General features: G+C 39.2%; 1 protein-coding gene across 2 annotated transcripts in view; it reads left to right on the forward strand.

Annotated features, from left to right (window-relative positions):
- Window positions 1-14,400: 14,400 nt before the first annotated feature.
- The window catches only part of ARIH1 (ariadne RBR E3 ubiquitin protein ligase 1), a 102,295-nt gene continuing 95,855 nt past the window's right edge, over window positions 14,401-20,840 (forward strand). Inside the window, exon 1 of one of the 2 annotated variants that reach the window (XM_057723233.1) lies at window positions 14,401-15,101. In XM_057723233.1, coding sequence (XP_057579216.1) covers window positions 14,730-15,101 — 372 coding nt within the window. In that variant the 5' untranslated portion in view covers window positions 14,401-14,729. The remainder of the gene's footprint in view (window positions 15,102-20,840) is intronic. The other variant, XM_057723234.1, reaches the window with a different exon arrangement.

Here is a 20,840-nt window from a genome sequence, read left to right on the forward strand (position 1 = left end):
TCCCTGGTGGCGCAGTGGTTAAGAATCTGCCTGCCAATGCAGGGGACACAGGTTCAATCTCTGGTCTGGGAAGATCCCGCATGCCGCAGAGCAACTAAGCCCCTGTGCTACAACTACTGAACCTGCGTGCTGCAATTACTGAAGCCCACAAGCTTAGAACCCATGCTTTGCAACCAGAGAAGCCACTGCAGTAAGAAGCCCGTGCACCACAACAGAGTAGCCCCCACTTGCCACAACTAGAGAAAGCTGGCTTGCAGCCAAAAAGTAATAATAAATAAATAAATAAATAAATAAATAAATAGAACCTAAAACCCATCTTCATTCTCCTCTGCTTAGGTATCATGCTATCAAGGACTTGTTTATACAATAGACTTTATATTGGAGGTATTTGAGCAGAAGCTGTATGAATGTTATTGATGGGATTGGTGCAGCCGATCAAAGGCTGGACCAGAGAATAATTCTTAGCCATGGATGATCAAGGGAATTAACTGGGTAGTTTTTACCAATACAAATTCCATAACTTGATCATACTGAATCAGAATCTCTGGAAATGGAGCCCACGATATGCATCTCTAAGAAGCACTACTTATAATTTTTTATTGCCAATCTAGTACGAGTTCCTGTGCAAGTATTTAGGAATCCCTGAATCAGATTTTTTTTAAAAGACTGGTTTAAATTTACAAGTTAATAATCTATCACAATGGGAAGAGCATTGCACTAGAAATTAGGCAATTGCAGTTCTAGTGCCAGCTCTGCTGTTGGTCACTTTGGTAACAGGCAAATCAGTTTACTCTGTTGATCCTCTGTTTCTCTTTCTGTATAATGAGGGACCTCTAAGTCCCTTCCAGCTCTACACAGTCTAAGGAACCAACATTCCCAATACTCTCTGCTGTTTAGGAGCGATTATGCATATGGAGATTACGTATAACCCCATCGCAGAAGAAAAGGTCTATCTAGATGAGGTCCATAGAACTCTTAGGAGTGCTATTACTGTTATGGTAACTTTAAACAAATCTCTCTGAAAAAAGTGCTCACAAAATGCCAAAAATACTTGGAGAAAAGCCTCTTTGTTTGCCAACAGTAAACAAGTATGCCTGCAGCTACCACCTGAAATTGTTTTGGCTCTGACTCCCGGACCAAACTTTCTGGACTTTAACTGTTTGATAGGATGTTACAAACCACATCATACTTAGGCCAGCTTTTTAAGAGCATAAAATTGGTTTTATTTTATTTTTAATATATATAACTAATGGCTGTAGGAAGATTTGTCTTCAAGTGTTTCTTAGTTTTATACACTTACTGTCCAATGTCTTGGCTTCATTCCTTCCTTGCACCTGTCAATCTCTCTTTTGCCTAGTTTTCCCCAAAGAAGCCTGATACATCTTCTTAATCCCTTGCTATTTCTATTCACACTTCTGATTTCAGCTCTTTTCTTCAGTTGCCCTGGGCAGATAAGTATGTAAAGGTGGTTCTCTTGCCTTGGCTCAAGGAGCATGGTCTTTGAAGCCTATTCCTGCTAAGATAGTAAGGCTCACAGTTCCACCGTAGCCCACATCTCTACAGAGATTGGATCCATCATTTATTTAAAATTCTCCTAAGGACTTCCTAGGTGTCGCAGTGGTTAAGAATCCCCCTGCCAATGCAGGGGACATGGGTTTGATCCCTGCTCCAGGAAGATCCCACTTGCCACGGAGCAACTAAGCCCGTGCGCCACAACTATTGAGCCCATGTGCCACAACTACTGAAGCTTGCACACCTAGAGCCCGTGCTCTGCAACAAGAGAAGCCATTGCAATGAGGATCCCGCGCACCACAATGAAGAGTAGCCCCCGCTTGCCACAACTAGAGGAAGTCTGTGTGCAGCAACATAGACCCAATGCAGCCAATAAATAAATAAAATAAATTTATAAAATAAAATTCTCCTATGATCCCACTTCCTTCTGGTTATCTTGCTCTAACTCACTCATACCTAGTTTGTTTTGTCTCCAGCCCATGCCCTCTTCTCTCTTCCCAGCCTTCACACACAAATCCAACCTCTTTGATCCCTTGTTATACAATTTTTCAGTCACACTCCTGACTATCATGTTATCATTTTAAAACTCTGTTTACACTGAATAATAAACAGCTAATGTTTATTAAACGCTTACTCAGTGTCAGGCACTGTAATAAGCAGTTTACATATAACATTTCAGTTTTTCACACTTCAAGAAGTAAATTCTACCAGTGCCTCCATTTCACATGTGAGACCCAGAAAGATTAATTGACCTACCTAAAATCACATTGTTAGTTAGGTAGTGGCTCAGAATTTGAAACCAAACACTTTGGCTCCAGAGCCTCTACTATACTGCCTCCTGTAAGAGCAAGGATTAAAGGTAAAAAGCAGTAAATTAAGAAGAAAAAGGCGAGAGTTTTAAGGTGTTTTTTTGGTCACTAACTAGTTAGTAATATCACCATGGGCAAATCATAATCTTTCTAATTTTCTTATTCGTAAAGTAAAGAGATTGAAGTAGAGATAACTAGTATCTCATTTCATAATATCTTGTGATCCTATTGTGTGAAAAATGTATTTTTAGATTTTTTTTTTTCTGGCATGGATGGGCTTTGGAATTTCCTCCTCCTCTCCCACATTCTCGTATTTATTCCAGCACTGGCTTACATACAAACAGTGAAATAGAGGTGTATGTCTATTTCCGTAAAGCAAAATGAATAAAACTTTAGAAACTTTCACCTCATCCCTTTTTATCTGGCATTTTTAGATCTGATTTCTCAGTGATGGCATAAGATATTTAAACATGGAAAATTATTGCAGTTTTGCCCAGGAAATGAGTGTTTATTTGGTATATACCATATAGTTTCCCCAGGTATAACAATTGTTTATTACATGTTGATCTTTGAGTTTTTTCTGATTCCGTGTTTCTACTTATTTCTTGAATTTGTTTTTCCTAATGTTTATAACCCTAATTCCATTTACTTTTAAGAATTAAGGTTGAATTACAAATTTTTACAATTCCAGAACTAAAATTTCTTATTCCTTTAAGCTGAAATATGTTAAGAGGATCAGCAAGTTTGGGGACAGAGAGAGAGAGAGAGTACACATGTGAGTGAGCTCAGGTGGGAATAAAAGAGTAAAGCTCTTTGGCAAATAGGCATACTTATACAAACTGAGAGCAGGTCCTTCAATCTCTGTGTCTTCAGTTCTGTAAGAAAGTATATTTGCTTGCTACCTTTTTTGTTCTTTGGAGAACCTTTTAACTACTATCATAGTTATTTTGGCATTTTGCATCTTCTTTTTTTGGAGAAGTTAGTAGTAAAGGGGAAATTAAATTTTTAAAATTACCAGTTATGCATACCTATTGTAGAAGTATAAGAAAATATAGGTAAATAAGAAAAGAAAAATCTCTTTAACTGAAATGGGATGGGTGCACAACTCTGTAAATGTACTTAAAATCTTTTAATTGCACACTTAAAATGGATGGATTTTTTTAAAATTAATTTTTATTGGAGTATAGTTGACTTACAATATTGTGTTAGTTTCTGCTGTACAGCAAAGTGAATCAGTTATCCATATACATAAATCCACTCTTTTTTTAGATTCTTTTCCCATATAGATCATTACAGAGTATTGAGTAGTGTTCCCTGTGCTATACAGGAGGTCCTTATTAGTTACCTATTTTATACGTAGTAGCATGTATATGTCAATCCCAATATCCCAATTTATTTCCCCTGCTACCCGCTCTTCTCCCTTGGTAACCATAAGTTTGTTTTCTACACCTGTGGCTCTATTTCTGCCTTGTAAATAGGTTCATTTGTACCACTTTTTGATTCCACATATAAGTGATATCATATGATATTTGTCTTTCTCTGCCTGCCTTGCTTCACTCAGTATGACAATCTCTAGGTCCATCCATGTTGCTGCAAATGGCATAAAATGGGTAGATCTTATGATTAGTACATGAAAATTTAATAAAGTTTTAGAAATTTCCCTAACTCACTCATAAAAATGCACATACATAACATAGGACCATCCTTTAACACTGCTTTAAGCTGCCTTTTCTTCCCTGTTTAACTGCATATCATGACCATCTTTCCAGATCAGTTCATAGTTTTCTATCACATAATTTTAAATGGTAGCATAGTTTTAAATTTTCATATTATAATTTGTTTAACCAATTCATTCCTTGAACATTTTGCAGCTAGATTTTGGTAGAAATTTCCTTAGGTTAAGTTGCTAGAAGAATTATTGCTGGATAAAGGGTATGCTCATTTTAAGATTTTCCATACTTATAAATTGCCCTCTAGAAAACTTAACTCCTACAAACTGTCATTCTATCCCTGTTTCTCTCCCATCAAAATCAGTATTAGCATTTCATAAAACCTCTACCATTCTGACAGATGAAAATGAAATATTGTTATTCATTTCCATTTCAGTTACTAATAAAGTTAACCTTTTGGGGTCATTTATCGGACATTTGTATTTCAGTATATGTCTTAGTCTATCCCTCAAACACACTAGTATGTGTACATACGCATGTTTCTTATTAATTCATGTGATTTGTAAATATTAAAGACAAATAACCCTTTGTCATGTATGTCAAATATTTTTCCCAGTTTGTCTTTGTTTTTTATTTATGATGTTGCTTTTATAGAAGGAAGCTTCAAATTACGTAGTCAAAACTGTTAATTTTTTGCTTTATAGATGTTGCTGGTACTATCCTTGATAAGGCTTCTCTCACTCTCAGATGATTAAATATTCACCAATATTTCTTTGACTAATAATGTTTTATTTCCTTATACTTAAATATTTATCTGGATTTTATTTTGATATATGGCATAGGGTAAGGATCTAATTTGGTAGAAAGAATGAATGAGGAAATAAATTACTGTAAGTTAGATCTTTACCTTATTACATGCCTTCTAAGTATTGAAAATTGTGTTATATATGTAGTTTATAGTAATAAACATGACAAGAATAGTCTCTGCCCAACTGTGTAATTTACCAACTCAGAGAGAAGACAGATATACAAGTTTGATGAATGCTATGAAAAAGTGCTAAGTTCTAAGGTAGTGTATAGTCGGTAGACTAACCAATTATTCTGGCACCTATTGAACAGTTGATCATGGAAAAGGAGATATTTTGGTTGGAGTGAAGCAAAGTTCAATTTAAAACAACAACAACAACAACAAACATTTATTATCTCAGAGTATCAAAATCTAGGTGTGGTTTATCTAGGTCCTCAGTCTCAGGATCTCTCACAAGGATTAAACAAGGTGTTGGCCTTGAAACAGGACTGCAACCTCACCTGAATGCTTAAGATTCACTTCCAAGCTCCACTCAGGTGATTGCTGGCAGGATTTAACTCCTCCGTTTGAGCCAACAGTTCTTAATTAAGGATTCAATTCCTTACAAGCTATTGGTTAGAGACCTCCCTCAGTTCCTTGGCATATAGGCCAGGAGAATTCAGTTTTACCCTGGAGTGGTTACTTTAGCTTTGATAAACTGATTTGTGAAGAATGTTCATATGAAGTAAAAATTAGCATAACATCATGTTCTTAGTTCTAGATTGAGGACTAAAATGAATGTGTGTACCCTATGAATTTTCTGGTTGGTATACACTTCCGGCCTGTATATAAATTAGTGTGAGTGATTTAAGAATTCACAGAGAATTAATTACATTTTGCAGATAACAAACACATAATTCTGTACAGGATAGGAATGTCGGGAAAAGTTGAAGATGATTAGAGTGGGCTGAAGTTGAAATAATGTATAAACTTGAGTTTCTGTTTTCCATTTTCTCCTTCCTTTCCCATCACACAGACTATATTGTGAATACACTCCCTTGTAATTACGCAGTGTGGCAACCCTGAGCCCAGCCACACAAGTACTCACACAAGAACATACACAAGTATTGTGTTGGCCAAAAAGTTCATTTGGGAACTTTTTGGCCAACCCAACATTTTATTTTTTAATCTAACAGTGTGGGTTTTGTTTTTAACTCAGGAAATTTAATTTTTAAATTATATTTAATCTTTGGTAGATATTTATCAAAATTCTGAAACTGGAATTTGACTGTCACTCTTAGACTTTGAAAGTGATAGCCTTAGCTAAGTGCATATATTCTCAATGCGGGCATTGTTGCCTCCAAGGGGGCAAAAATTGGTTCTTGGGGATCTGTGTGTGTGGTGAAAAAAGTACTCTTTTTATGTATGAAGTACAGATCTAATACGATACAAAAATAGATATACAGTATATCTATGGTATTAAAATTTCACAAGGAGAGATGCTTAGGATTAAAAGGTCTAAAAAGTTTCCTTAGAGGATGAGAATGAAGAAGAATAGTTGAGAAAACACTGCCTTGTGCTGAGCTTAACAGATAAGCTGCCTTGTATTGTTTTCCTGTAACTGTCATTTCTTGTATTAGACTGTAAGCTTCTTAAGGATAGGAAATGTAACCTGATTTGTATTTTCAATAATATCTAATACAGGGACTGCCCTGGTGGCACAGTGGTTAAGACTGCGCTCCCAATGCAGGGGGCCTGGGTTCGATCCCTAGTCAAGGAGCTAGATCCTGTATGCCGCAACTAAGAGTTTGCAGGCCACAATTAAAGGAGCTGGCAAGCCGCAACTAAGACCCCATGCAACCAAATAAATAAACTTTTTAAAATTTAAAAAACAATATCTAATACAGTGGTTTGTGTCCAATTGCATTCAGTAAATGTATATGTAATTGAACTAATGTGGAATACATCTCCTCCTTGCACCCATCCTATTGCCCAATACAACCCAAATGTGATGATCAAAATGGGTTTAGTAAAGCAAGCAAGCGGACATTAGTCTCTCTCACAAAAATGCTGGGGAAACAATGACAAGCTTTATTAAAAGAGTGAAAAATCTTCAAAGTAGCATAGCAGGAGGAGCATAGACTCTGGAGAGAGAGGGACCAGGGCTTTGATTTCTAGCTCTACCATTTGCACGCTATGGAAGCTTTGGCCAAGTTACCTATGGAGGAAGGGAAGAGAGGATAAAAAAGAATGGGAAAAGGGAAAGGGATATAAGAAGGGTACAGAGAAGGGACAAGAACATTTCTAATAGTCTTATATACACCCTAAATTTCAGGCTTGTTGACATACTGGCAGTTTCCCAAATAGGCCATGGTTCAAATATGTCATATTCTTTCGTACTCATATGTACATACATACTCCCTCTGTCCAGAGCATCATTTATTTTTCTTCTAATCCTCAGCTCAGGCCACACCTCACGCACTGAGATGCCTATCTTCCTGCTGCCCTAACATACACATCATACATCTTTACAGTTTTTATAATGTAATTAATCACTTACACGTTTCCCTCACTAGTCTGGATTTATCTTTTTGTTCTCAACATCTAGCATGGTGCCTGACATACTATTGGTGAACAATCATCTTGTTGAATTAACTACTAAAAATACAAGCATACAAGAAGAGCGTAGCAATATTTTTCAACAATTTGACAAATGAATAATGGTCTGTACTCTTCCAAGGGCAACTGCTTTACAATTGACTAAATAATTATCTGTGTATATTCTCAGGTCTAAAACAAAACATTTTACATTTCCTGTGTCCAATAATGATAATGTAATGAGTCCTTTCCGTTAAGTCAAGGAATTGTCACAATCCAATGAGGAAAATCCTATTTTTCTTCCTTTTTTTAGGTGGGCAAACAGGCTCTGAAGATAAGTAACTTGCCTAAGGTCAAGGGCTTCTAGCTCTGGAGACTATGGGGCTGACTGCCACACAATAGTGCCTCTTAAAGTTAGCTGAGTAATATTCACTTTTGCAAAACATCCCTCTGTTTGACCCTCTCCACCTGCAACCTCCCACAGTCTCCTAGAAGAAAAAAAGACTCATAGCTCATACATGCAGTTTGTTGTTGTTCACAGAAAATGTCTGCAATATACCCGGCTTTGCTTTATGTAAAAATATACTAATCAATAACTGTGGGGTAACCCTTTGGGATTATACCACTTTAATAATATTTAGAGACAATGTAATGATTAGAATTATTTTTATTGACCTTTCAAACTCTTTAAAATGGGAACTCTGTCCAGTGCTTCAGCATATGAGTGTGTCAAAACATGCATCAAACATGCTAAATTATCTTTTCACGAAAGCAAAATGTGAAGCAGACCATAAAGAATTCTGGACAGAAAGTCATATATCACAAGCCCTCCATTATTACTTCAGTGATGACATCTATGAGGGTAAAGTTATAAAGACAGAATTGAAAAACCAGTTCTTGCCACATTACAAAGTAACTCTAAGGAGTGGCATCTGGTTCCTGGAGCTGGAAAAGGTGACTATACCTTTCAAATCATGGTATTGTCTCAAACAAAACAACTGAAAAGAAAAAAAAAAGAAAGAGAGAGAGAGAGAAACAAAAAAATAAAGAAGAAAAAGAGAAAAAATCTTCTTCATCTCTGAATGCTTTGGGGCGAGGTGGACCTGTCAGATGCTGCTAATTCTGGGTTCCCTTGGTTACTCCAATCTTCAGGCCCTTAAGGCTTTTCTATTCTCTTCCTTGCTACAGCCCTTCACTCATTCACAAATGGGCTGCATTGTATCAATTGTGTCCATTGTGCTGAATTCCAACATCAACCCTCTCTTGCCATGAACTATTAAAAGCTGAGGTACCACTGGGGATGTGAGAGGAAAGCTGGGCATTTGCCCTAGGGAAACCCTAGATAAGGGGTGCCATGGAAAACATGTACATCAGGTCCCCTCCTCCTCTTCCACACAACCAAGTTTTCGTGAAGACCTAGAAGAATTAACAGGTAACAATACTAATGTTGATATAATGTCAGCAAGATTCAATCAACATACTTTGAGGTAAGAAGACAATGTCTATTGGTTTATAGCTTTAGGTTTATATTAATTCATTCCAACATTATCAAAAGCTTGGAAGTGTGTTAATAATGGGAGATACATAGACAACTTATGTTCTAGGCATCAAGTGCCAGGTTTGGAATGGCTTAAAAAATAGTAGTCTTGAAGCATATGGATTAGTTTGGGGGTAAAGAGTGATTGGGAAGGATGTCAGGCAGAGAGAACAGCAGATGCAAAAGCACAAGTTGTGAGAAAGTCCAACATGTAATGTTTTCTTAGAACACCTCGGTTTAGTGACTTGTGTCTCTTGTAAACTCCTTAGCACTTACCATCTGCGCCATCCTTCTTGGTTTGTCACAGTTACCACTGTTATAACCTTTAAATTTAAGTCTCTTTCCCTTGAAAAATATTTCTTAGATGGCAGGGTTCTTCTTTCTTAATCTCTCCAGAATGCCTAGCAATGTGCTTTGCACTGAGTAGTCGCTAATAAATAACCATTGATTGGTTGACAAAAAAATTGTGACATGTATTTCAAGTTTTTATTAAAAATGCTAAGGTTGTATCTACAAGATTAAAACCGAACAATTTGAGGATAGCACATCTGTTTATTCACTATTCTATTTTTATTACCTGTTTTCAGGAGGAACAAACATTGCATACAGTCAATGTTTATGCTGCCAGTCTGGACAACAGTAGGCTTGATAGCAGTTACTCCATTATAACAAATACTAAGACACATTTTAGAAAATGAATAAGATCTTATTACAATTACTGAGAATTGTATGGAAAAAACAGTGGACTTGGACTCTGAAAACTTAGATTTGGATCAAAGCTCTGCCACCAGTGGTGAATTTTGGCAAATTACTTTTTGTCTTTTTCCTCACCTATAAAATTAAGAACCTCAATTTCTAAATGCAAACTATTACATTTAGAATGGATAAACAACAAGGTCCTACTGTATAGCACAGGGAACTATATCCAATCTCCTGGGATAAACCATAATGGAAAAGAATATTCAAAAAAGAATGTATATATGTGTAAAACTGAGTCACTTTGCTGTACAGCAGAGATTGGCATAACATTGCAAATCAATTATATTTCTTTTTTTAATGGTTTATTTTATTTATTTACTTATTTATTTACTTATTTTTGGCTGCATTGGGTCTTTGTTGCTGTTGGGCTCTAGCTGCGGCGAGCGGGGGCTACTCTTCATTGCAGTGCGCAGGCTTCTCATTGCACTGGCATCCCTTGATGTGGAACACGGGCTCTAGGTGCACGGGCTTTGGTAGTTGTGGTGTGTGGGCTCAGTAGTTGTGGCTCACAGGCTTAGTTGCTCCTTGGCATGTGGGATCTTCCCGGGCCAGGGATCGAACCCGCGTCCCTTGCATTGGCAGGCAGATTCTTAACCACTGCACCACCAAGGAAGTCCCAATCAACTATATTTCAATTAAAAAAAAAAGAATCCCAACTTCACAAGATCATAAGGAATAAATTTAAAATTTATATGTACCTATTCTAGCGGAGAGTAGACAAGACACTCAGTAATAGATTTGCTCACTTTTTGCCCATTCATCCATTCATTCAAATATATACACAAGGCATGGTAAGCCAGAGAAGCATTTCTTTTGCAAACTTTGTTATAAAAATACTTTTTTTGGACTTTTCTGGTGGTCCAGTGGTTAAGATTTCATGCTTCCACTGCAGGAGGCATAAGTTCTATCCCTGGTTGGGAAAGTTCTGCATGCCTCATGGTTCAGCCAGAGAAAAAAACAACAACAAAAAACACAACAATAACAAAAAAACCTTTTTTGTTCAAATGATAAGGTCTCAGGACAAACATATGTTCACTTCTTGGGGAGGGTGTGATCATTTGATATTTTTTTGCTGTCATATAAGTACACAATTAGGCCAAATAAATGTCTTTCAATTATAGGGGACACAGACACTATGGTTTTGTATATTTGTCTAATTGTACGAGGGCATGTACGTACTCTACTTCTAGATCCAGCATTATCTTACCACACATTGTAGATAATTACTTTTATAAAATCTCTGGTTCAATAATACAGTCTATAATTCTGTATTCTAGGAGAAAGATAAGGTAGAGAGTGTGTCTTAGACAGGAACTGCAGTCAGGAATCTCAGGTTCTATTTTTGGTTACTGTATTACTATTTCTACCAGACTTCTAATGAGGCATATAACCCAAGTTTCTCTAAGCCTTATTATTAATTACCACATAGAACTGGTATGATAAGATCTACATCTCAACAATGGTGTAACACTTAATTGTTGTTTGTAACAAAATATGAAGTACACAGATGTTTCTAAAGAAATGCAAAGTATTCAATTCGCTTATTAGAATCTCTTTGCACATTTGCTAAAATTTAATTTTATATTAAATTTATATTAAAATTTCATTTTCTTACTTCCTGCCTGATAAAACACAGGAACAACTAAAACATTAAAAAAAATGCTGCATTAAAAAAACCTTATAAACAAAATGACAAAAAGCAATTTCCACTTTGTTTTGGAAACAGTGTTTTAATTAAATCATACATGTCCCAGCTTGTCTGAGGTGAGGTGACCACATCCCATTTTGTCTGAGATTTCCCAGTTGTAGTACTGAAAATTCCACATCCTAGGAAACCCCCGTTTTGTGCCACTTGGGACAGTTGGTCACCCTAGTGCCCTGGCATTACAAGAGGTTTTTCCATAGCTTACAGCTCTATTATCTGCCCTTAGAAAAATTCCAGCGCTATTTTAATTTCTATTTATCTGAAAAGCACTTGCGTGTTTTCCCTGTTGGAATTTAGTTCATAACTATTTGGTGAGCATGTAAATATTTATGGAATTTTACCCCATAAGTAGATATTTAATAAATATTTACTAATATTTTTGACCTTATTAGGACATGGAGACAATGGGAGTACCTAATTACAAAACAATCATTCTTTTGGCACCAAGGAAATATTAACTTGCCTATTCTTTTTCAAGGAACTTGTCCTGTTGTTGTTTACAGACTACTGTACTTCTACCCCGTAATCACCATAGAGAAAGCAGTAACACAGGCAATACCTTTAAGATCAAGTCACTTAAAAAAACATTGTATGTGGGTCATCCCTTGGCCAATTTGGGGCCAGAGAGAAGTTGTCATAACTGGTTTCCTCAAACAGCACTATAAACTAACCTGATTCTAAGATATTTTTTAAAATATCAATGGTATGAGTGTTGCTGAAAATTTCATTATGATGGTTTACTCATGAATAGGAGACCCCAAAATTCAGAAGCACTGTGATATTAACCAAAAAAGGAGTCATCAGACTATGCAAAAGTTTTCCGAGAAAAAAAGCAGGCCAATTTTCTTCCCTGGAAAACAGGAATGACATAGGCCCCCTATATTGGGCACGTGGAGTTTTAACGGCTGGACCACCAGGGAAGTCCCATAACACTCTCTTTTTGCTCAGTATGCTTCAGTCACATTGGTCCTTATGATTTCAAACTTCTCTGTGATGTAAAGTCAGGTACTTTGAGAGGATTTGGAAGGGCACTGTTGAGGATTTGAAAAAACTGGTGAAGGTTTGAAAGAGTTGCCTAGAGTGGGAGAGCAATTTAGAAAAATTTAACAAGACTGCTGGGTAGTGTTGAGGGATCAGGTGTGGTAGGTGAGAGCAATTTAATGACAGAATGCGTATGATTTTGCAAATTTCTCCAATAGTAGTCAGCTGCTCCAGTACCAAAGGGGAGGATATAGATGGTAGAGTTCACTCAAGGTAGGGGTAGATGAAAAGAAAGATGGGGCAAAGGAGTTTAGGGTACTGACAAGCATTGCTGAATTTTTTTGTTCAGTATGTATTTTTTTGTTAGGTATGTAACAATGGGGATGGGGTGGAAAGAAAGGTTGCTAGTGTCCTTAGCTTGCCCCAGTTGTGGCAACAACTTAGAACTGCTAAATAGAAACAGAATCAAAACACCATGACCTACCAGCACTGGTGTTAAGCTTATATATATACATATATAGAGTTCCCCGACCAGGGATTGAATCCATGCTCCCTGCATTGGGAGCACGGAGTCTTAACCACTGGACCACCGGGGAAGCCCCATTGTTAAGTTTTAATTTGCAAATCCTAAGATTATTTTAGGAAATCTGATTATTAAAAAACTTACAAAATGGACAAATTAATAGAGGCTTATTTACATCATAAATGTATTTTTCACTTTTCAAAATCAATTTCCAAAGGGAACCTGTAGGTTGAACAGCAAAATTTATCAGTAAGTTAGGGATTCAGACTTGAAAAGATTTCCAATCTGGCCAGTCCTTCAAGTTATCCCAAGAGGGAGTTTTCTCATGCCTCGTCTTCCTTCAGGACATTTCTCTGCTTCTCCTGTCCTGCTTACAAAGATTTAAGTCTGTTAGGATGGCATAAAATACTCTTACTGTCCTGGTCATTAACTTGCTTAATATTTTGCCATTTACCCTCCTGGCGGTTCAAGCTCCCCAAACTAAATTACTTTACACCTACTGTGCTATTGCTTTTGTTATTTTCTCAGGCTAGACTATCTTGCCTACCTTCTCTGTTAAACTCCTAGCCATGCCTCAACACTCTCACAGCACATTTCCAGATAAAGGACAAGCACTGTCTCTCCGCTTTATTTGGTCCCTGTAGATATTTCTATCACTGTCTGTATTGTGTTGTCTTACAATGCATTTTATATACAATGCAGTATATAATACATATTATACATGATAAAGTATTTTTGTGATTGAAATTTAAGGTCACCCAGGGGCTAAAATAGGACAAGTATTCTGAGGTCTTGGTCAGGTCTCTTCCCCTTTGAGTCTCAGGTATAAAATGGGTACTGTAGCTCCCTGAAGATGAGAAATATGTATGTAAAGCCCTTGCACAGAATTTAAAAAAGGCAAGCCACGATGTTAACATTGTTTAGGGCCCTGAACAGGTGCTTGGTGAGCTGAGTTCAGGAAACGCTTCTTTTAAATGACGTCACTGTAGGCGACTTAAAAATCCCAGCACGTCTGTACGAGTGTACAGAAACAAACGAATTACTTAAGATGGGGTTCACCCGCTACAGTTTAGAGGTTCTGCACAAAACAGAATCTACTGCGCAGCCCAAGCAACGGGAATAGCAGCTCGACAGCCGAGGTCTTCGTGGAATTACTCCAGGGCAGGCGGGAAGGGTCTCTCCCGCCCGGCGGGAAGGCCGACTCCGCCGACGGACGGCGCGCTGGGCTGGACCGCAATGGCCTGCGGCAAAAACCACCACCTGGGCGGTCCAGGCCCCCACCCCCGCCCCCTCGGTGATCAGCGGGCCACAGCCTCCTCCAGCGCACCGTCCGCCGGTATCGGCCCGAAGAGCGATCGCCACCGCTACCCGGCCGGCTACTCCGGCGGCGCAGCGCTCCCAGGACCATTCCGGGCCTTGGGGTCTCCCCGCGCTCCACGCAGGGGCGGCGGGGCGGGGCGCGGTGACGTCAAGAGCAGTGACGCGACGACGCAGCGCGGCGCGGTGACGCACGCCCCTTTGTTGGCTCAGGAGCGGCAGCAGCGGCCGTGGAGGTGGCGCCGGGGACTGTGTATTTTCTCGGAGGCCGGAGTGGAGCCGCGTCTGACTGAGGCGGGCGGCAAGGGGCCCCCTCGCTCCCTCCCTCCCTCCTCCGCGCCCTCCCCGCCGCCGCCGCCGCCAGCCGCCAACCGCCAACCGCCGCGCCCGGGGAGGAGCCGCGGCCCGCGGGGCCGGAGCCAGGCCTGCGTCCGGACATCAGCCGGAGCCGGAGCGGGAGCCGGGGCCTCGGCGTCCCCGCCCTCTCCCCGCCTCAGGGCCAGCGTCCGTCGGGCCCCCGCGCGTCGCGCCATGGACTCGGACGAGGGCTACAACTACGAGTTCGACGAGGACGAGGAGTGCAGCGAGGAGGACAGCGGCGCCGAGGAGGAGGAGGACGAGGACGACGACGAGCCGGACGATGATAACCTGGATCTGGGCGAGGTGGAGCTGGTGGAGCCCGGGCTGGGCGTCGGCGGGGAGCGGGACGGACTGCTGTGCGGGGAGACGGGCGGCGGCGGCGGCAGCGCTCTGGGGCCGGGCGGCGGCGGCGGCGGCGGTGGCGGCGGCGGCGGCGGACCCGGGCATGAGCAGGAGGAGGATTACCGCTACGAGGTGCTCACGGCCGAGCAGATTCTGCAACACATGGTGGAATGTATCCGGGAGGTCAACGAGGTCATCCAGGTGAGGGTGGCCCCCGCGCCGGCCTGAGCGGGCCTGACCCGGGGGTGTATTCGGGCGGTCCGCGCGGCCCCCAGGGGCAGGCCCGGGCCTGGTGCGCAGCCGGGCCCGGTGCCTCCCGGCCCTGTCTCTTCCTCTGCCTCTGCTGGGGAGAGAGCAGACATTCGCCGGGTGTGGGGAGGTGCGCTGGGGGCGGTGCTTTCCAGGTCCTGCTATGGCGGAGGCCTGCGGCCGCCCGAGACTTCTCTTACGGGCAACTCCTGCCTGTTCCTGGGCCCAGTGTCCTTCCTCTGGCCCCAGGAGCGCCTACAGGGGCGGGGCGGGGAGGCGAGCTGGAAGAATTGGACCCCTAACACAGTCTCCCCGGTCTTCAGTCTCACATGAGCACATTTGGAAGGGTTAGAGTAGGCCTAAGAGCTGCTTGGTGTACGGTTGCTCCAAGTGGGCACCGGTTAGTAAAGAAATGGATCTGCTTGGCAGTCTTAAGCGCCTACTTAAAGGTGGGGGAAGGGAACTGTTTCTCGGAAGAGGTGCTGATGGGTCTTTTCTGGTGGAGAGGCTTCTGCTTGCATCTTTTTAAGTCTTTGCTCTTCGGTTGGGTCCTAACTACTTTTTTCAGTTGTAGCATATTCGAAGCTCTTGGAATAATTGCTGCAGCTTGCATACCCAGCTTCGCAGCTAAAACAGCAGCAAAACGCAGTGTTATTGTGTGATATTGGACAAGACTCTATTGTGAGTTAGCAAGTGGAGACTTTCTACTCTGGACTCCTTTCTCTGGAAATTTGTATTTCGTGGTCAGTAAGTTGGAGTCGGTTTAAGTTGATAACCACCTCTCATTTAACCTTCTTGTGGGTTAAATTCTGCGTTTTTGAACTTTAGCAAATCAAAAGTTTCCATGTATTTGGAGAAAACAGTTACGATGAGGGGTCGGGGTACGACTGAAGGATAAAAATGGAGTCTTGATTCAGTGCAACTCTTAGAACACTAGTTACGTGGAAGGAAACTATACACGTGAGCTGCAGGTTACTACTGCCTTCTTGTATGTCCTTTTTCCGCCGTGAAATTGGTTGGCTAATATTCACTGGCAAGTTAGAAGTATGTCACTGCCTACTTGTTGAGTTTGCATGATTAATAGATTTTTACAGTATTGTTTAGTAAGCTGCACTTTCTTTTGGAAATGGAACCATCTACTTAGGCGTATTCGAAGACAGTGTTTTGAATTATAGTAAAAAAAAATCTGTGATATCTGGTGCTATTACTGAACAGTGGAAATTTCAAACTTTTGTTTAGATAATGTAGTGTGAGGAGGAGATTGAAAGGTTGTAGAAGAAAGAAGTTTTACTGCTCTTTCTGATCCTAGAAATATGACAGTTGAGTTCTTAGGTCTCTAAATTGAGAAATTTTCTTTTTTTGGGGAAATTGAATTTACAGTGAAACATTGAATTCTCTTTTCATTTATTTACTGTATAAAGTATATAGTAAATCTGTATGAAATCTGACGTTTTCAGACTTTTTACTTAGCTTATTGGCATTTTAATTAGCTTTAAAAATTTATGGATATTTATTATTTAACTTTTTAACTTATAGTCTGTTTTCATGTAGTTAAATCTCATCCAGCTTTTTCAGCTCTTAGGTGTGTCCTTAATCACTGAAGCCAAACCTTACAAGTACTTTATGTTACTTCTGGAACAGAGGTAGCTAATGCATGTGACATCATTTTTTCTTTGTTAGTTTAGGGGAAAAGAATAAACGTGGATGAACTGAAATACTAGGGATTTTTTTAGTTGTCCTACTTTAACCGTGTTTCCATGCTGGATTTTTGATACAACTCTTTTTTTCTGGTCTGCTTCATGTTAAGGATGCTCTTAAGTAGAATTGCTAAAATAAGTATCTTTCCTTTGTTAAAAATTCGTATTTAGAAATATCAGTAAATCAAAGGATACGATTTATCTCAGACCTTTTTTTCTCCAAATGGTATTCACTAGGCAAGTGGTACACTAAAGTAGGCTTTGGTTATAAGTTATTTATGTTAATAGATTTAAACTTAAAAAGTTACACAGGTAACGCATTGCGTTGTAAGAAAAAAACTGATGAGGTCAGGAGAAAAAAAAAGACAAAAATAATTATTTTGCCTGCTATTGGGAGGGATACACCAGAATTTGAATTGTAGTAATTGTTCCAGACCTGTGGATGAGCTATACATTTTTTTAAAAATAATAATAACAGAATCAAACTCTATGTTCTCTTTATGCTTTCAGTAGAAAAATGCAGGTTACAAAGACAGAAGGAATGTCAAATTTCTCTTGCCAATAAATATTTTTCAAGTGCTTACACTAATTTATTTAATCAATCTGTTATTCTAAGTCTTCCTTTTTATTGTCTAGGTTCCATCTTTTTATAAACCTCATTGGGAATATCCTTATAGATAAATCTTTGAATGTTTTCATAGGATAAATTGAATTACTGAGTCAAAGAATTTGCTTATTTTCAACCATTTGATACATATTACCACATTGCTTTCAGACAGGTTATCATTTTTTAAATTTGCTTTTTTTTTTTAAACTGATGAGGCTGAACTTTTAGTATTTATTGGGCATTGGTATTTCTTTCGTAAATTGCCCTTTGCTTTTGCTCATTTTACCCCCTTTTGGGATGTTTATCTTTTATTGATTTATAAGACCTGTTTATATTCTTAGAGCCTTTAAATATCAGTCGTGTAGGTTTTTCAGTTAAAACTGATGTTGCTTTAATATGACAGTTTTAAGTAAGTTAAAAACCATTGTTTTACGTAGTTCACATCAGGGAGCTTACTGTTAAATCTAAAAAATTTAAATCCCCTTCTTCCTGGTGCTACTTTTCAGTATGAATCAGATATGTTAGAGAATTTGAAAATAAATGTGCAGGAGAAAAAATTGAATGTAGAAAGGTTGCCAAGTTAATTTAATCTTTCCTGGGGGAATTTGATTACTTTTTGGGCAACAACAGATTAATACTATTTGTAGATCTCTGCTGGTTAGTTCTAGTCTTCAGTTGAGTACATTAACACTTTTTCTTTTAGAAAGCTCTTGGTTTTCTGGCTTTCTGTAACTCTTGTTATAGTTTGTTTAATTTGGTCTTGTTTTATTTAAACTCTTTGTGGCTACTTATCTTACCTTTTTAACTTTTAAGAAAAGATCAGGGACTTTCTTTAACATATAATAATGTTAGAGAAGTGCTTAAAGCCCTTAATTTACCCAGCTATATTTACTTAACTAGTATTGTTAATATTAAAGTGGTTAATAATATTACAATGGTTATCTAATGTAATTGTCTGAATAGCTAAGTAATTTATTAAGCTAACATTACACAACTTTGCAATTGAGGGATGTTTAAATTTGCTATCTTGTGTTTCCACAACAGTCTTCAGCAAATATTGATTGTGCCTTGTGTGTGTGCTGGTCACTGTAGAGGACATTGTTCTTACCTAAGAAGCATATAGAGGTGGGGAACATAGAGGTCCTTGGGCTCCATTCCCAGAGATTGTTATCCATTAGTCAGGTCTGAATTGGAGCCTAAGCATCTCTATATTTTTAGCCGCTCTAGTGATAGTTCAGAACCACTGGAATAGTCATAGTTCATCCAGTGTCATGATTTTGACTCAGGGAGAATGAGCAGAGTGAGAAGGGCAAGTAACCCTTAGGAATACCACATTTAAAGGTTGTGCTGAGGAAGAGGCACCGGGGGCTGTTGGATGTGAGTGGTCAGAGAGGAGGCATAAAGAGAAGTGGGTGGGCGTCTTGCTATTTTAAGATTTATTATTCTAAATAACCTGTTTTAAAGACAACAGAAATATGTAACCTTTATGAGGGAAATTTTCTGTGGGCTGTTGAATTGAAATCTTTAATGTTATTTCACTCATTTATTTATTTAATTAAAATATTTAATTAAAGAATTTCTAAGGCAAGGTTTCATGCGTAAATTAGAGGCAGTATAGTCCAGTGTATTGTGTATTGGTTCAGGAGTCAGTTCTAGCCACTGCTTTTCCAAACTGGCAAGTTCATTTACATCTCAGAATGTTCAGTTTTTGTTTTGCTTTTCTTCATTTTCTTTTCTTTTTTTGGATCTGAGAAGTTAAAACAGGAGCGTTGAACTACTAGATTGGTCTTTTTTACATTTGTGCTTTGTTTTTCTAACATCCTTTTAAAACCTCAATGAATTGGAGGTGTTCATTGTTTCCAAGAAATTGAATTCAACTGGCTGTATCAAGATGAATTTAAATGGGTTAACTTGTTGGGGGAAGGGGGGAGTAGTGCGTGTATATTTTGAAGTTATTAAGGTGTTTGGTGTGGTTTATTCTTCTTGAATTTTTATCTTTTTCCAGCTGATCTCCTTGAGCTATAACTTTTAAATTACATTAATTCTTTTTGAATCATTTATGGCATTAGTCCTATGAATGAGAAACTGTGGGGGGTGGCATCCAGCAGTCTGTTTTAACAGGCATTCCAGGTGATGGTGATGCAAGCTAAAGTTTGAGAACCACTGGTCTAGTTGAAATTTAACAGCAGTATTTCTCTGTGCGTAATGACTGGTGATAAATTACTATAGAGTGGGTTAATGATGGAAAGCATATTATTTAAGAAACCAGTAAAAGGAAAATTTCAAGAGCCTGGACAACACTTGCTGGGCTAATCGTGGAGGGGATTTGTTATCATTACTGTTATCCTTCAGGTTAGGGTGGTCTTTACTCAGTTATTTCAAACACGGAAGCCAAACTGGTAATGTCTCACATTCTAGGTTGGAACGCTTGGGATTTCTTCCACCCTTTCCCACCCTCTGGGTTTTTGTTTTTTTAAACAAAAATAGTTGAGTGAGTTTATTTATTTGATTCACTGGAAGGGATATAAGGTCTTGGATACTGTAAATGCACCTGCTCAGTACTGTACAAAATGTTGAAGAAAATGTGAGACTTATTCTCAAGGAGTTCATGGTCTCTGAATTTAGACACTCAAAGCTATTAGGTCAGTGCGAAATGGATAGTAATAGGTTGTTCATGGAAGAGAGATCTGTGGGTGTTGTCTGGAAGATGTCTAGGATTTAGATGGATAGAAAAGGTGGATAGGAAGCCATTCTTAAGAAATTGAATTAAGAATGAGGAAGGTATGTCCCGGTGATGGTGAGGTCAGCTCAGGTAAACAGAGTTTGTTAATTATGGGTGATAATATTCTAGAAGCTGGGAGGTTTGATACTATGAACAAAGATAGGCAGAAGTCAACAGATTAGATTACTTTCTTCTGGGTGTGACCTGTGGCAGCTATATGTATTAGTTATCCTTAGCCGTTTATTTTCCCCCAAACTTAGTCGCTTAAAAACAACAAACATTTAATATCTCACATTTTCTATGGGCCATGATTCTGGCTTCAGCTTACTTGGGTGCCTCTGTCTCAGGGTCTCTTGTAAGACTGCAACCAACATATCAGCTAGATAGCAGTTAGCAAGGTTTGACTAAGGGAAGATCCCCTTCCAAGCTCACCCCTGTGGCTGTTGTGCAGGCCTCAGATTTTTCACTGGCTGATTTTTGGCTTCCTGCTGTGTGGGCTTCTCCAGAAAGTGGCTTACAACATAGTAGCTTCTTTCCCTCCGGGAGGAGGCGGGGAGGGGGAGTCTGATAGAGAGCCCCTAAGATGGAAGCCATAGTCTTTTATAATTTCATTTTAGAAGTAACATCTCATGACTTTGCCATATTCTGCTTGTTCTAAGTGAGTA

The sequence above is a fragment of the Hippopotamus amphibius genome, chromosome 2 (assembly GCF_030028045.1).
Source record: "Hippopotamus amphibius kiboko isolate mHipAmp2 chromosome 2, mHipAmp2.hap2, whole genome shotgun sequence".
Lineage (NCBI taxonomy): Eukaryota > Metazoa > Chordata > Mammalia > Artiodactyla > Hippopotamidae > Hippopotamus > Hippopotamus amphibius.